General features: G+C 37.4%; 1 protein-coding gene across 2 annotated transcripts in view; it reads left to right on the plus strand.

Moving 5' to 3' along the window:
* PTDSS1 (phosphatidylserine synthase 1) overlaps positions 1-16,233 on the plus strand; it is a 30,927-nt gene that overhangs the window by 11,020 nt on the left and 3,674 nt on the right. For both annotated transcript variants that reach the window (XM_027657136.1, XM_027657138.1), the window contains exons 5-12: positions 1,402-1,560; positions 4,398-4,549; positions 6,499-6,640; positions 7,610-7,722; positions 9,120-9,185; positions 13,208-13,307; positions 14,461-14,529; positions 15,042-15,111. In XM_027657136.1, coding sequence (XP_027512937.1) covers positions 1,402-1,560; positions 4,398-4,549; positions 6,499-6,640; positions 7,610-7,722; positions 9,120-9,185; positions 13,208-13,307; positions 14,461-14,529; positions 15,042-15,111 — 871 coding nt within the window. The remainder of the gene's footprint in view (positions 1-1,401; positions 1,561-4,397; positions 4,550-6,498; positions 6,641-7,609; positions 7,723-9,119; positions 9,186-13,207; positions 13,308-14,460; positions 14,530-15,041; positions 15,112-16,233) is intronic.

Here is a 16,233-nt window from a genome sequence, read left to right on the forward strand (position 1 = left end):
GAAAAGATGAGATAGAGAGGAAAAAAGCCCCAGTACAAATAAAAGCAAAAAAGCAAAAGCCTTGGAAAAAAACTTACTTTTGGAGTAACCTCATTGTGCTCACTCATCATAGATATCATGGTGTAGCTAGGAACCTGCACCTTCTGTGGTGCCCTCCAGGCTTCTCCTGCTGGCAAATGAGCCCATTTCAGTTCTCTTGGGTACATGCACTGAAGTTGCAGGTTTGCCATCCTTAAAACAGGTGGTGCACCTTTCTCTGAAGAACCAGCAGCATAGGCATGCACAAGAAGCAGTAACATGCTTTCATTTCAGGGAGCACCAGCAGTAAGGGTTACTTACAGTTTTATAGTGGGATTTAACTGCCTGATAGAAGGATTTGTGTGACAGTGTGCATTCTTCTCTTTGTGGTCACCAGGATTCAAATCTTTCTCTACATCTCCGTTTTAGCTTGATCAGGATTTGTTTGTGTGAGATTAGCAATAGTTCTGGCCTGAAAGAGAATTCTTGGTTTAACGGTGTTGAGTGGTGCTGTGTTGTCACCTGCAGGTGGCAATGTATATTTTAGCAGGATTGGAGACCAGAGGTTTTTAAATGTGTGTTTCCTGTTAGGAATAGTTAGTTTATGCCCAGTGACACAACAGAACGCCACAGCTGCAGCCTCCTGATGGCATACAGATTTTATTTCTTGTTGGGCAGTTTTTCTTGCACTTGCTGTACAACATGTTGAGAGAACCCATTTCCTTTGTTATTGGAGACTAGAATATTAATTAAAATTCTTAAGGAATCTGTCACTCATCTGTGACAACACAGTTGCAAGCTCCCTTTGATTTTTTTTTTTTAAATTTTTTCAATTCAGGCCTACGACTGAACTTCCTCAATATGAATGGGTTCTGGAAAATTGCTTTCATGAGGAAAATAATACATAAAAGATACTCAAGTAAACACTGATACAAGTAACATTACATCACAAACTGGTGAGGATTAGCCACTGATGAGCCACATCTGAATACCAGACAGCATCAAAATGGGGAAAGAGAGTTATTTCAAATCAAGGCTCCAAAGAAGGGTTTTATTGTTTTGTTGTTGCTGCTTTTATTGTTATTGATTTTACTGTTCTTGCTGTTTCTCTATCACATAAGAAATATATGCTTCTTCAGGCACCAGGATCTATTGTATCTCCCTTTAAATTAGAGCTGTACTGTGATGGTACTGAGTCTTAATGCTGGAAGTTTTCTGGCAGAGTTTAGAAGGACAAGAAAACAAATAATGCTTATTTTAATACCCTTATAATTTCAGACTTGTTGCACTAAATAGAAAGATGTTTCTCCATCCTAGTTTTTCTGAAGTTGTCTGTTGATTGAGTATTTTGGGTTTTTTTGTTTGGTTTTTTTTTCATAACAGGAGTATGCAGTGAACTGTCATGTTATCACCTGGGAAAGAATCCTTAGCCACTTTGATATATTTGCTTTTGGACATTTCTGGGGCTGGGCTATGAAGGCTTTGCTGATCCGCAGCTATGGGCTCTGCTGGACTATCAGCATCACCTGGGAGCTCACTGAGGTAGGTCACCCTTGTATCTTAATTGTAAGCAAATGTATGAGATGTGTTCTTGTGGGAAGTGTGGATGTTACTAGAAGGCTGACTCTCTAGTCCTCAGCATAGATTTACGTTTTAAGCCTTATAAACCAGGTGCTGAGTAATTGATGCAGTTGAATTAGTAGACAACAGCAAGCTGGGTTTTCGGTAGGTGGCTTATTATTGCTTGAATGGGAGGGAGATCTAGGCCAGCCTGTTGGTGCCATTCATAATTTATTTTTCTGCTGTTATGGGGATCATGCTACTTTTGCTACTTCAGATATTTCCTGATTCAGAGCAACTGTTCTCCTTTTTCACCTTGCAATATCTGTGATCTACTGTCATGATCCCCTTACCCCACATACAACAGGATTACACATTGTGTATAGTCATGTATAATGTACAAGTGAAGTGCAATGGGGGATTAGCACCTGAACTTAGTCTTTAACATCAGTTTTCTGTAAAGCTTGCCATCTTGAGAATGCTTACCTTATCTGACAAAGCTCTTATAATTCAGAAACATAGATAAGGATTTATTTGTCTAAAATTAAACTTCTGGGTTTCAAAATACTGCTGCCGTGAGTTCCTCTTCAAAACATGTTTTTGTTCTGTGGCATTGAAGGGTATGCCATTTTCTAAGTTATTTTGAAATCACTTAACATTGGGATTTCACAAGTACCCATCCGCAAAAAAATAATTTTTCTAGTTATTGTGTTCATATTTTCGCTCTGGAAAGGAGTGTATTTGGATTTGTTTCACTTGTACTGTTATTGTGCATTTGATCATCACACAACCATCGTCTTCAATTTGACACCACATGGAGTGTCTTCCCCTTGTTGAAAGGCAGATTATTGGAACAGACAATGTGTTGGATAAGGTTCAACATATGGATGTGTTATCACCACTCAAATGGATTTTTGATGAATTAGACAATTCAGGAGAGTAATTTGAAACCTACAGAAGTTGTCAGGGCAATTATGTAGGGATAGCATAATTAGCATTTATGGATTACAGCTGACTCCCCATTCTGAAATGGGAAACTTGGCTCGTGCTCCATACTGTAGGATTAAAGTTGGGATGCAGGCAGACCTTGGTCTCTCATTCTGAGAAAGCAGCTAGCACCTTAGAGGTGATCTGGTTTACACCTGTGCTCTGGGCTTTGCTGCCTTGCATTCTGTAATTTCTGGTGTCTTTGGTTGGGTTATTGTAGGCTGATATTTGTAGTCTATTGTCCCTTTTAGGTTAAATTAGTTAAAAACATGAAAGGGAAACTTCAGCTGGAAATGAACAACATTATATTGCTTGGGTCCTGGATAGAAATTCAAGTTTTCTTTTTTACAGGTGGAAATTCATATAGCCTTGTCAACGTAAAACAAGTGGTTTTGATACGCTTTTGCAAGAGTTTTCTAAGGAACTGTCATTGCCAATAATAGTCACTGTAATGTGCTATAAATGGACCAGTATTCATTATTGCTCTATACAGAAAACATTCTTCTTGTTCCTTTCCCGCATATGACTTTTTCAACATTATATTTATACATCTGTTAGTAAAAGATACTTTATTACAAAATTATATCAGTAATTTTCCGCGGAAAGAGTCTGTGTGCACTAAATGACAAAAGTTGTACTGTTTCTGTGGAGGTAAGAATATACTTTAATTTGCTATGTGTTTTGTAAGTATCTCCTTGAGTGTTCCAAGAGACTGCTTAACACATGGCTGTCTTGATTTCCAGTCTATAGCTAAAATTTTCTAATCTGTTTTTTGGGTTGCAGCAATTTTTTTTCATAAAATAGAGTGTACGATTATTTTCTCTTAAAGGAGAGCCACTGAATCCATTTCTAGCTCTTGGTAAATTATATCTTATTTTAACTCTGGCCAGTTATTCCCCTCACTCCATCAGTAATGTAAAGTCACCAAATGTATCTGTAAGTACATTTAATTGCCTTACTAATGCCTCAGTGATTTTCATTTGAGTATTCTGAAAGGAACAGATTGCTTCAGAGGTAAATGATTTGAAAACTTTCCAGAGGAAATCTTGAAGGCATGGGATATGTTTTGATATACCCAGGTGGTGTCAGCTCTTCAATCTAATAATGTTTTTTTCTGGCCTGTTTTCCAGTATCTTCATCATGAAAGTGCCTTCATTGTTATAGTGCTTAGCAGGGACCAAGCAGGAAGGCAGAGTGGAATGTCCTCTTAAATTCTTGACACAATCTGGATCGAGTCTGGCAGCAAAGCTTGTAGAGTCTGAATTGTTGGTGAACTCCTTATCTTTTAGAGTCACTAAATTTAAAAAGAACAAGTTTTGAAAAAGAACAAGTGTTTAGTCCTGAACACCAACATGCTTAAGTACTGACTGTTGTTACAAGTGCATCCATTTCACTTATCGCTGTTGCTGGTTTAGAAAACATACTTCTTGAAACTATTTAGCAAAAGTAAAACAAAGATTCTCTTCAACTTACTTTTAAAGCACAAACCACCTTATTTCCTCCAAGAAATGCAGTAGTTCTGCTTGTTTCATGCATTTCTATGAAGGTTCTGTGTATCATCTTTGAGAGGCCTGGAGCTGCATGATATCCTTGTATACAGCATAGCCCCAACAGGAAACTGTGAGAAGGAAACCTCTGATGGATGTCTTGTGTGGTTCTGTCCAAGGCCTGTCAGATTTCTGTGGTTGTCTGTCAGATTTCAGTGGTTGTGGCTTATGTCATTGAAGTATTCTGTGTACTGAAAAGCTGATTTTTGAATGTGTACTTAAAAAGTGAATTTATATGAATTCTGTGCTGTTCCTCACCCAGAATCTCTTTGCTGTATTCTTTAGCTCTTCTTCATGCACCTTCTGCCTAATTTTGCTGAATGCTGGTGGGATCAAGTCATTTTGGACATCCTGCTTTGTAACGGGGGTGGCATCTGGTTGGGCATGGTAGTTTGTCGTTTCTTGGAGATGAGGACCTATCACTGGGCAAGCTTCAAGTAGGTCTAAATTAAAGCTTGATAAACATTATGTTCGATGTTATAATGTTAAATTTGTTTCCTTGGAAAACACCACCTTCTTTACTTAAGTAAAATACATGTAGTATAGAAATAGCACACAATCTGCCTGTGCTAACAAGGCTGTAATTTTATTTTAAATGTTAAATATCAATCTCATCATAATGCTACTGTACAGCATATATTTGTAAATATGACTCTCTATATAATTTTCCTTTGCAGTCCTAACTTACAAGCATTGATGCCAATGGAAAATATAATGTAGTAAAGCTATTTGTGTTTTCAGTTAATTTTGTACTTTGAGGAAGGCAGAGAGCAAAACAAATTGTACTTGTTTTCTCATTATACATTTTTTAAACTAGATTTGGGCTCAGATTGAGGATGCATTAGTGTGGCAATCTGTCAGCACTAGCTGTAATTGTAGAAGAGGCATCAGACTGATTGTACCTATTCTGTGAATTGCCTTACCCCATTGCTGACCCTCTGAAATAAATGGAGTAATTGCAAAATAAAGAGGTATTTGTTGTGTAAAAGGGCAACAGATTGTGACCTAGTAAGTTCCTAGCTGTCCACATGGTTTTTAACATCTCTCCAGCCTTCTTCCCAGCCAGTTGGTAGCAAGCATGGTTATCTGCACATTAGCAATGGTATAGATGAAACAGATCGAGTACAATGAATTGCCTCAAGAGATGAAAAACGAGCTCAAATCTTGACTTCCAAATTTGTAAGCCATGTGAATTTCTGTACCGATTTCTTTTCTTGCTCACAAATTTGTTAATTGCTCTAAGCACCATCCAGCCTTTAGTCTCAATTCAGTTTTCCTTCATTTCCATTAGAGTCGATGATCCTTCTGTTTTTAGAGTTCACTGAAAGTTTAAACAGCAGAATATCCATGGCATAACTAGTCTTCACTGTCTTTGTGGAATGATTTTTCCTCACATTCTTTTAAATGCATGAGTAGATTTTTTGATCTTTAATATGAAAGTGCTGCATAAAATTAGAAGTTTTTGCTTGGGCCCTTTTAATGTATTTTTCTCTTTTTTTCATTGAATAAATATAGATCTTAAAGTTTAGAAGATACTCTCTCACCCAAGGTCTCTCTAACCTAAAAGAACACAAATATCAGAAATATCAAATCTGAGTCTCTTTTTTTGTTCAGAAGGGCCAGAGAAATAACAGGGTGAAAACTGACTTCTAGCCCTGCTAGTCTTCCTTCATGAAAAGAAACTCTGAATTTTTCTTAGATTCCCTGTCCTTTGGATGCTGTTGCTAATCTGAATCAATGTTATCAAAAGTGAGAACCAACCAGTAATACGTATGTCAGATGAGCCTCCATTAAAATCCCCTTTCAAATTGGAATTTAATAGATTTCTAGCTTTTAACAGTGCTATCGCACCTCTCCAGGAGGTCCACATGCATCTCATATCAGAACAGCAGGGGCTATATGTACTGGAAGTGTAGTAAAATCTGTATCAGAATTTTTAAACGTGTGGAACCAGCCCTTTATACAATGAATGAATAATGAATCTGACAGATTCTTGAAGGATTGATGTCAGTGAGCTGTAGCACAAGGAGTCTTTGGGATAACAGTAGTGGCAGCATAGACTAGGAAGAAATATCCTCTAGATTTTCCAAGGAGGTTGCAGAATTGCAATCCTTGTATCTTTCCTTTGTGGAGAGGATGATAAATGTTTTGTAGTTAGTTAGTGACTGTGGATAGAGAAGGGTGGGCTTTTATAGCAGAATAGCACCCTGACTGAAATGCTTGGTAGATAGTTCCTTAATTCACCCTTGTACATAGTCATGTCTGTGAAGGTCTCTGCTGTCCATCAAAAAAGTGCAGTTGTTCCAAAACATCAGTAACACGGCTGTTGATTTTTTTTTCCCCTTTCATGTTCCTTGTATTTACTCCAGCCATTCTTTTTTTCTAGGGACATTCACACAACCACAGGGAAAATCAAAAGAGCTGTATTGCAGTTCACCCCAGCCAGCTGGACCTATGTCCGCTGGTTTGACCCAAAGTCATCATTTCAGAGAGTGGCTGGAATCTATCTTTTCATGATCATTTGGCAGGTAAGAAATAAATTCTGTGACCTCAGAGCTGCCATCAGCTCAGTTACTTGTTGGCTGTGTTAGAGGAGAAAATATTCTAATATAATGTAGGTCTGTCATTGAAATACACAATTAAATGAACTGATAATACACAATTGGTCAGGATATTGCTCAGAGAAGTTTCATGATAGTTCATGAGTGTAATTGCAGAACCTATGGAAGAACCCAAATGTTACAGATTGCTGTACAGGCCATCAGATACAGATTTAAAAACTGCTAGACAGTGGGGGCTTGAGATGGTGGATTTTTAATTTATTTTGGTTTTGTTGTGTTGATTGGGGGATTTTTGGTTGTTTTGTTTGGGGTGGTTTTTTGGTTTGTTGTTGTTGTTGTTGTTTTGGGGGTTTTGTTTGTTTTGTTTGTGTTTGTTTGTTTGTTTGTTTACTTTCCCATTGACTGCTGAATGGATCAGTGATGCTCAGGACACTGGCCTTGACTCTATAACATGCCCCAACTGCTTTGGTACTTCATCATGAAAATAAAACTAAAACTTTTTTAATTTTTTTTTTTTACTTTGCTAATTTTGTTTTTAAAAGGAGATTTGTAAAATTTTTTTTAATGTGTGATCTCTTCTGCTTCTCTCCCAAAATTACCTTTGTCATTCATACCCGATTTAGGATATGAAAGTTTTCAAGACCTCTGCAGTGTGAATGAGTGTCTGGTCCCTTAATTTGTTTCTGGAAAGATAGCAAATACTTTCATACAGGTGTCTAGGGCAAAATTTCTTGTTTTACTTGTATAGTCCTTGCTTGTCCTAGAGCAGGAGTCTTAGATTCTTGAAATGTTCAATCTAACCAGCAGGGTTATAGTAGAGCATAAATAGTTTTCCTTCCATGTTTTAGTTTCTGCATTAATCTTTGCACATTTTCTGTACTAATTCATTAGGAGTCATGTAAGTTGGACACTATTAACCACCTTTTTTTTCCCTAGCTGACTGAGTTGAACACATTCTTTTTGAAACATATCTTTGTGTTCCAAGCAAGCCACCCTTTAAGCTGGGGGAGAATTCTCTTCATAGGAATCATTACAGCACCCACTGTAAGGTAATTTTTTTGATGAAGTGTTTTTTTTCTTCATTTTAAAGTAGTTTAACTTCTAGGCATCCAAGAACTGCATAGAGTTTGTGAATAAGTATGGCATATTTCAAGAAATTTATGCTTTTGCCGCCATGAAAAGCAAAACAATCATAATTTTTCAAAAAAAATGTATTTTCTGACAAGTAAACTGAGGTAAAATGTATATAAACAATTGCGTTGCCATAGGGATACAGAACTAATCTGTTCCATCTTCTATTTCATGACATCTCCCTGTTTTGTGAGATAGCTGCATATGTTGTCCTTGAGAACTGCTTGTGAAAGTATCCAAGTTAATGAGTCAGGTGCTCACAAAAGTGTAGATGAGGAAAAATAGAGCTATTTGTTTTTCTAACAGCTCCTTACTGTGTCTGTCTACAGGAAATATTAGCGTGTTATAAGAAAAGAGAGCAGTAGCATATTGTGAGAACAAAACAGTATATGTGCAGCATTAACAGCTCTATAGAAACATTAATCTGCTTTTAGTCATGCATGTAATTTCATATTATTAGCAGAGTACCTTCATTTTCTCTTCTTTTCCCGTGCCATAGTTGGCAGTAGACAGAATGCACACAAATCTGAAGTTAGAGGCAGAGAATCACATTAAACATCCTGTGAGCTGTCTCATAGGTGCACTTTTAAGAGTTTTTTTATGGCACTTGCACACCTGTGGAAGTCTTTATTCTTTAGCAATCCTTGTATTGTTGGAATAATAACACTTGTCTTCCCGATCTGTCAGTGGAAATCAGAGACTGGGAAAAGGAACTTTGGTTCCACTTCTTTGTAATTCCTCTCTATAAAGTCTTAAAATTCCAGATCATAAAGAATAGGGCAGAATGGTCCCCTGACTGTTTTCAAAATAGTGAGAAATTCTAGTGGTTTTGAGAGGAAAATATGCCAGCGGTTAGACCACTCAAACAGGATATAGAATAGCCATATTCAGTTTCTTTCAAGACTTAAACCCACATTTTTCAAGAAAATGCAATTGTTAATAAAGACAAACCATGGAAAAAGTGGAGCATTCTCTAATTCTTTCAAAGCTGTTGCGCTTTGCCCATAAGATCTGGAGATTCATTGGAGAAGCAGGAGACAAATTTGTTGCTTTATTAGCCTACTAGTTTGGGGACTTTCCTAGTCCTCAGTCTCAGGGTTATTTTCTGTGTTGTTTCAAGCTATTTGATCTGTGTGATAATCTGTCCCACTGGAATTGAAGCCATCTGGTAGACATCCAAAATGATTGCATGTGAATTTAACCATCAGCACTTCATTTTCAGTATAGATACATCTGTAACATAAAGTTGTTTTCTAAGTGTAATGACTCTGTGACTTTCAGCTTTACTAAAGAATTTTCTTGCTTCCCTCCTCAGGCAATACTATGCGTACCTCACAGATACACAGTGCAAGAGGGTGGGAACTCAGTGCTGGGTGTTTGGGTAAGTGTTCTTGCTGCATTCTGGGAGCACTTGGATAAGAGCTAAGTATGGGTCCAGCACAGGAACAGGCTTTCCATGAAGCCAGTCCTTGTCTTGTGTTGGTTTTGATTTTGCAAGTTCAGAGGAAAGGAAAATTATGAATTTGGAGGTAGAACATGGAAAGTGATGGAATGAGTAAGGAGAAGAATGGAAGGAAGACTGGATAATGCTAGTGGCTCCTTCAGAGTAGCATTGGCCTTGCTACCCATATTCTCAGTCAGGTGAGAAGGATAAAGCTTTTACCTCTACAGCTGGTTGTAAGAGTAATGTTTCCCAGGCTGTCAGAGTGGGCATTGCTGCAGTTAGCAGAATCACAGCAGAAGACAGTGAAAGAAACCACAGTTACCAACTATTTCTATGGAGTGGTGCTATGAGTAAGTGGTTACCTTGGCTACAATCTCTTTGTCTCTTGGAGCAGACCGTTAAATGAAGAGTTTGCATGATTGCTTCTGCTGAGAACTTCCTTTGCTAGATGGCTTGACTAAACTGTTCTGAAAACCTGAAGCATATTTTTTTACAATGCTACTGCAGCATTGTAAAAGCTTCTAGTAAACAAGCAAAGTAGTAGTGTCCCTTTTGATTTAGGACTTGGAAAGATCCTAAATCATATCTTAAAGAAAAAAGAAAAATTGAGAAGCTATTCAAGAAGGTAATTTCTGATGGTAATTATTTTAATTGAAAACAACCATTTCACTCTTTGTCAAGATTAGTGTATATCTTATTTCTAGAGTTGTCTGAACGATTTTCATGTTTTATAGAAGAGTCTATTACTGTTTTAAATTGGAATAGCATTTCAGTGAGCCATAAAATACTCATATCTAATTTATAAACAGTGCTTTGGCAAACTTATCTTGCCTTTACTGTTAGTCTTAGGGATGTTAGTTTTAGGAACAGTGTTAGGCTGGAAGGTGTGTTTCCATGTGCACTACAGCAAAGAGTGCCCCTTTCTCAATATTTGAGTTCAGAGCACAACTTGCTGCAATGTAATGGAAGGAATTTCTAGTCTTGTTTTAAATGTACTCTGGGGACCATACCATGTCTCCTTGGGTTTGTCTGGCCTTAAATAATCGCCTCTTTCACTGCCTTATCACCTTCCTTCTTCATTGATGGTTGGACTGGATGATCTTAAAGGTCTCTTCCAACCCTGATGATTCTATGATTCCTGGATGGATCTATTACTGTCTTCAACTCATGACATCCAGTTGACATAGAAAAGGCAGTAATTCTGTTCTTGTTTGGATTTAGTACTGAAGATAACTAATTAATCACACAATTAATATGACTACTTAATATACCATTAGAATTTCTCTGTTTGTGTACGAGTATCTTAGCAGTTACTGATCAACTGTATTAATATTTTGCAGATATGCATTTGAATACAGACAGCACGGAATTATGTATTTAAATTATTTAGAAATTGAGATGTTTATGTGGGAAAGGACATTTTCTCAACTATATATGGTAATTTTAGAGTCTTATAGAAGACACATTTTAAACAATGTTATCATCCTGGGGGAAGAATTTTCAAGTTCTTCATTAAAAAGAAAGGAAGATGAACTTCTATTTCATCCAAAGGAAAGAATGTAAACATATTCTTTTGTAAACTGAAGGGCGATACAATGTTGAATGTTTGCCTTCTGGCTCTGAAAAGTTGTTAAGGATTACAGAAACCATCATCCTTGGTTCAAAGCTCTCACTGAACACATTAATGTCGTACATGTCAATACACAGATGCCCAAACATGTCTGTACGATCACATAAGAACCACAATAGAATATTCACCCACAGTCTGATCTGCTAGTGGGAAATGTGTGTGGAATAAGTATTCTCCTTGATGCTGCTTGCTTCTGTAATCTGATAGAAAAAAGAGGTACACTGAGTTCCTGTTGTTTACTGAAAAAGCAGAAATTTTCCAGTAATTTAATTATTTAGAATATGATTTCTGAAGCAATAAAAAGCAAGTATATAGAATATTCGTATATGTGGTAACCAAGACACACTTCTAAAGGAAAAAATGGAATCCTTAACAGCCTAACCATGGAAATAATAAATTTAGTGCCTTTCATTAGTACAAAACTGTTTCTTTTCAACTTGATATATACTAAAGCATCACTCTTGATAAGCAATATAAGGTATGAAGAAGGCCAATGCAACAGCCCCACTGGAATTGCACCATTTTCATTAAGATGAAGCCTTCCAAAAAGGAACATCTGTTAGGATGTTACAAGACCATTTTGATTGAATAAAAACTTACTGTCTTTAGTTCTAATGAGTAGTCTCATCACCCTTCAGTAGGACACTTAACACCTTTCACTGTTAGCATTCTTCTATCTTGTTTTACCACTTCATAAACTGTAATAGCTGTCCTGTTGTACAGGGTGCTTAACTCAAGTATTCTTGACAGGAATAACTGAAAGAATGTATAAATGCCAGACAAACAGCAGTGTTGTTTTTTTGAGTTGTTATTGAAGGTAGTCTATTGTTTTGTTTATACCTTTGAGTATATTGCAACTCCATGTTTGTTTCCTTTGTTCCACACTATTTTTCTGATGATGGTCTTTCTGTTCCTACTGCTGTAGTATGGTTTAATGATTTTTTTACTCTACAGCTGAATCAGTAGGAATAATATAAAACCAAGAAAGAAAAATAGTTGATAACCCAGCAGAGTAACACTGCTCTCAATTTTTTACTAAAATGCACCTCATTAATTTTTAGTATTAATCAGTTGGGTGTTATTTCCACAGTTGTAAGTTTTGGCCCCACTCATCATGCTGCAAGTCACATTAGATAGTACAGAGAAAGCTGTCATTTATTGTGTGCACCAGGATCATGTCTGCAATACCAGTGGTTTAGTCAAACACATGTCTTTCTCCTTCTTTGATCGGAGGAAACTGGGTCTTCTTGGACAGGTAGTAGTGCCATTTTTGGGAACTCCCTGGTTTTGGAAAGTGCTGGTAGGAAATATGTCCTGCAGTATCAAACTTGGCAGACTGGAACACTTCACATGATGTTAAGTGTCTCTGCACATGTGTGAGGAGGAGGTTTCGTGCATTGCTCGTGTGTACAACCTTAAAGTCTCTATTGAACAAGTTAAGTATTAAACTTCTATGAATTTAATAGTGGTTTTCATAATTTGCTTCAGATTAAGACAAGTAATTTTGCTGCACCAGTCATGTTTCTACTCTTGTATTTGTTAAACACATCTAATTTTGTATTCAGGACCTATACAAACTAAATGTATTTCCATGGCAGGCGAGGGAAGCTTTGGATTCATAACCCCATGTTCCATGCCAAGTGGTGGACAAGCCTCCATAGCTTTGAACCTGAAAAGGAGTGGTGACAGGGAGAGAGATGGAGATACTTTTTTGATTCTTTCATTGTCAGAGAGGAAAGTAAAAACTGAATTTTTTTCCTCTCGCATTTCTCCCCAAATCCTCTGATGCTGTAGTGTGGACCTGAGTTCACAGATAAACCATAGCAAAGGTGTGAATTCTCAAAGAATTTGAAATGCTGTTTCTTATGAATTTTCTCATCAAAATCCATGTGAGGCAAGCAAAGTATACAGTTTAGAATTGTAGTAAATTTACATCCAGTAGAGAAATACACAAAGCATATTCTAATTCATCCAACAAGGAAGTCTGTTGGTTGCTCAGCATAGAAAAGAAATTTATATCTGGTGAGAGCTGAAGCATAGTGGTAGGTACAAACAAAAATTCTCTCCTATTGGCACACACTCCTGCTCGTTCCCTGGAGCCCCACAGAACAGTAAACTACCACTTTGTGTGTGATGTTTATGCTGAAAAAAGTCTAGAAAGAAAAAGAAATTTCTCAAAGAATTTCAGTTAATGGTGGTGTCAGGGAGGTGTGTGCTCACTAGAGGGTACTGCTTGTTTAGCGCTGACAGTCTTGGGTCTACGTTGTGATCACGTGAGTTAAATCCTTACGGTTTGTAACCACTCTCCCCCCTTTTTCTTTATCCACAGGGCTATTGCTTTCCTTGAAGCTATTGTGTGTATAAAGTTTGGACAAGATCTTTTTTCCAAAACACAAATACTGTATGTTGTGTTTTGGCTTCTCTGTGTGGTAAGTGAGATTTCTCATGTGAAACCTAAAGCATTAGAAAAGCATTGAAAGCATCTAAATAGCTTCCTCTGGAACGTTGGCAGCAGGGGATCATTGTGGGGAAATGCTGGTAAAGAGCTTTGTACATGTCCTAGGAAAAGCAAATGCTAGATTGCTTAGAGCTCACTTTGAAGGGACTAGAATAACTTATTTTCTTGTATCTATAAATAGCAAAGTATAGCGACTTTACTGGTGCTTGACAATGAAACAAACACTGGTTTTAGGGTGCTTTATCCTAACAAGAGAAGGTGTCAGTTCGACTGAGCCTAACTTTGGTGGTGCTTGCTGTAGTGCCTGCTGGAAGTGAACAGGAGTTAATGGATAGTGCTAATAAGTAATGTGTGTTGTGTCACACTGAAGTCTTACAACTACATAAACAACCGTGCTCTATTAGGCAAATCATTCGCACTCAGCCTGTAACTTTCTGTACTTCAGTGTGATTACTGCAAATGCAGCATGAAATGCCCATTTTATAACAGTAAATGGATGTTTGCCTTGCCAGACTTGTAACTCTGATGCCAAACGCATTTTTCATGGTCAGTGAAGAATAAGGCATTTATAATGGGCTGACAGATAAATACTTCTCCCTTCTAGTTGGGAACACAGTTTGAACAGGTGATGGGGAGTCAGAACTTATTGTTCTCTTATTTAGTGTGTTAATTTTATTCCTGAAGCTTCAGAAGAGAAAAGTATTGCATTGTTTCCTGGATCAGAGCACCACAAAAACAAACATGCAGCCTAGCCTGAAGTATGGGACAGGGAGAAGGAGAACTCATTTTTCTCCTAGACTGGTTGTTCTTGATAATATAAGTACAAGTGCCTACTGACTGCTTTTGTCAGGTTGTGGACAGAAACCGTGCTGGTACTGTGGGTGATCTGTATGTATTTTCATTCTCCAGTTGAGAATTGGTCTGCATACCCCATGGTGGTAGAATCCATGGGGACCTTGAAGTTGAAGCACGAGTCTCTACTCATCTGACAAAAGATACAGGGAGAAACAGAGCATGAAATCTAAATGTGAAATCTCCAGGGACTCTGAGACCTTGAACCAGCAAGAAATTTTGAAAAAGTTTTACAGATTATTTTTTTCTTTTTCTTCTCCTCCCTTGTTTAGGCCTTTACAACTTTCCTTTGTCTGTATGGTATGGTTTGGTACGCAGAGTACTACGGCCACCGAGAAAAGGTACTTAAATTAAAGAAACCTGGTCTTGTTTTATAACAGTTAAAACTGCAAAGCTCCTAGATATTAGAATTCTTTACCAGAGCTAGTATAAATGGAGATGAGGGGGGATGGTCCAGAGTCTAACTGAAGTCAATAGAAAGGGCTCTGAATTCAGCAGGCCTTGGACAGATCCCAAATTACTCTGTGGTTTCTAAAGAATGCTGTCCTCTTAGTTGCTCAAAATGAGGCTGTAATTTTAGCAAAGCGTTCAAGGATGAATGGTTAGCTAATGTTCCCATTGTACAGGTGGAATGCTAGGGGAATATTAAGAATACTTGGTTACACAACATAACACGTGGCAAGTGGTGAGTTCTTATTGTATTATTTATGTTGTACCTTCTAACTAGGAAGGGAAAACTCTTAAGTACTGTATGAATGCTTTATGAGGACTTCTGCCACAGTTTAAGTCTACAAGTCCAATACTGATCACAGGAATCACCAGCATCCTTAAACATGCGTTCTTGTTTTTGCAGACCTTGTCAGAAAGTGAAGACAGTCCATACAGTCCAGATGCTTCCTGGCTTCATTCTAAATTCACCACAGGTATTGGCATTTTTGTAGCTATATTCTTGAAATGGTAACATTAAGGCTCAACACTAGAAAATGAGGCTTGAGAAACTTAGCTAGCAAACAGCTGGACTTATTTAATATCCCTGCAGGAGCTATGTGGATAAATCATCTGCAAAGCTATTTTGCTTTACTGCCTTTTTTATTCTAACTCTTGGAAAAGTATTTATTTTTTAATGAATCGACTGAATTTTTCTGCTTTTACTCCAGGTCATTCTTGTAGGTTTTGGGCATTATGCATTTCATAACTGTTTTGGACAGGTTTTCTCTCTGAACATTTTGTATTTGATTTGAAACATATTAATGTGAATTGTGCTTTTATTTCTGCTTGTTAAGAAACAGTCAATGTGCCCAGGAGCTTGTGTTCTTACTGACGCTTGCCTAGTCAGTGCAGTGCTGATGGTCATAAACAGCTTTCTCTGTACTAAGCAAAGGCAGCCTCCTTTTGACTTCTTTTCCCTACACTAGAGGTCAGTTATCTGCCTACTCCATTGGCTCTTTAGTGTGGTCTTGCTTATTCACACCTGGAAGTTATCTCTGTCAGAGTTTATGCTCCAAGTGTTTGTATCGTTAAAAATATTTCTTATTTATCGCATCCTTGCAAAGCACCTACAGTAGAGCTTCTTTATATTTCATACGTGATTTTTCTGGGTGTTTATTCTCAGTTAAGTAGATTTGTGGACTTTTATATTTTCGAGAAAAATTACTTGCACTCAAAATGGTTTTCCCCTGTATGTATGCTGGAGAAATCTGGCCAAGCAAGTCTTTCTCTGACCTCCTGTTACTTCATGAATTACACATGTCAGCCTCTTTCACATTTTGTCCTTCATTTCTTCTTTTGGTCCCCTCTGTTTTCTCAGTGTCAAACATGACCTGTCGTATGAAAACCTGAAATGTACTCTTGCAAGGATCTGTGACCTTGTTTACATAGTTATTAATTTCTAATAGTAGTACCTGCCACTAAGAAAAATGTGGAAGTTTAATTATTGATGTGATTTTAAATGGAAAATGTTTCACCACTATATTTTGCTGTAGCGAACTTCTGATTTTATTTTTTTTTGGTGGAGGAAGAATTTTACAGGAGTCTTGAGAATTGCT

Source organism: Corapipo altera, unplaced genomic scaffold, assembly GCF_003945725.1.
Source record: "Corapipo altera isolate COAL_440 unplaced genomic scaffold, ASM394572v1 52b, whole genome shotgun sequence".
NCBI lineage: Eukaryota > Metazoa > Chordata > Aves > Passeriformes > Pipridae > Corapipo > Corapipo altera.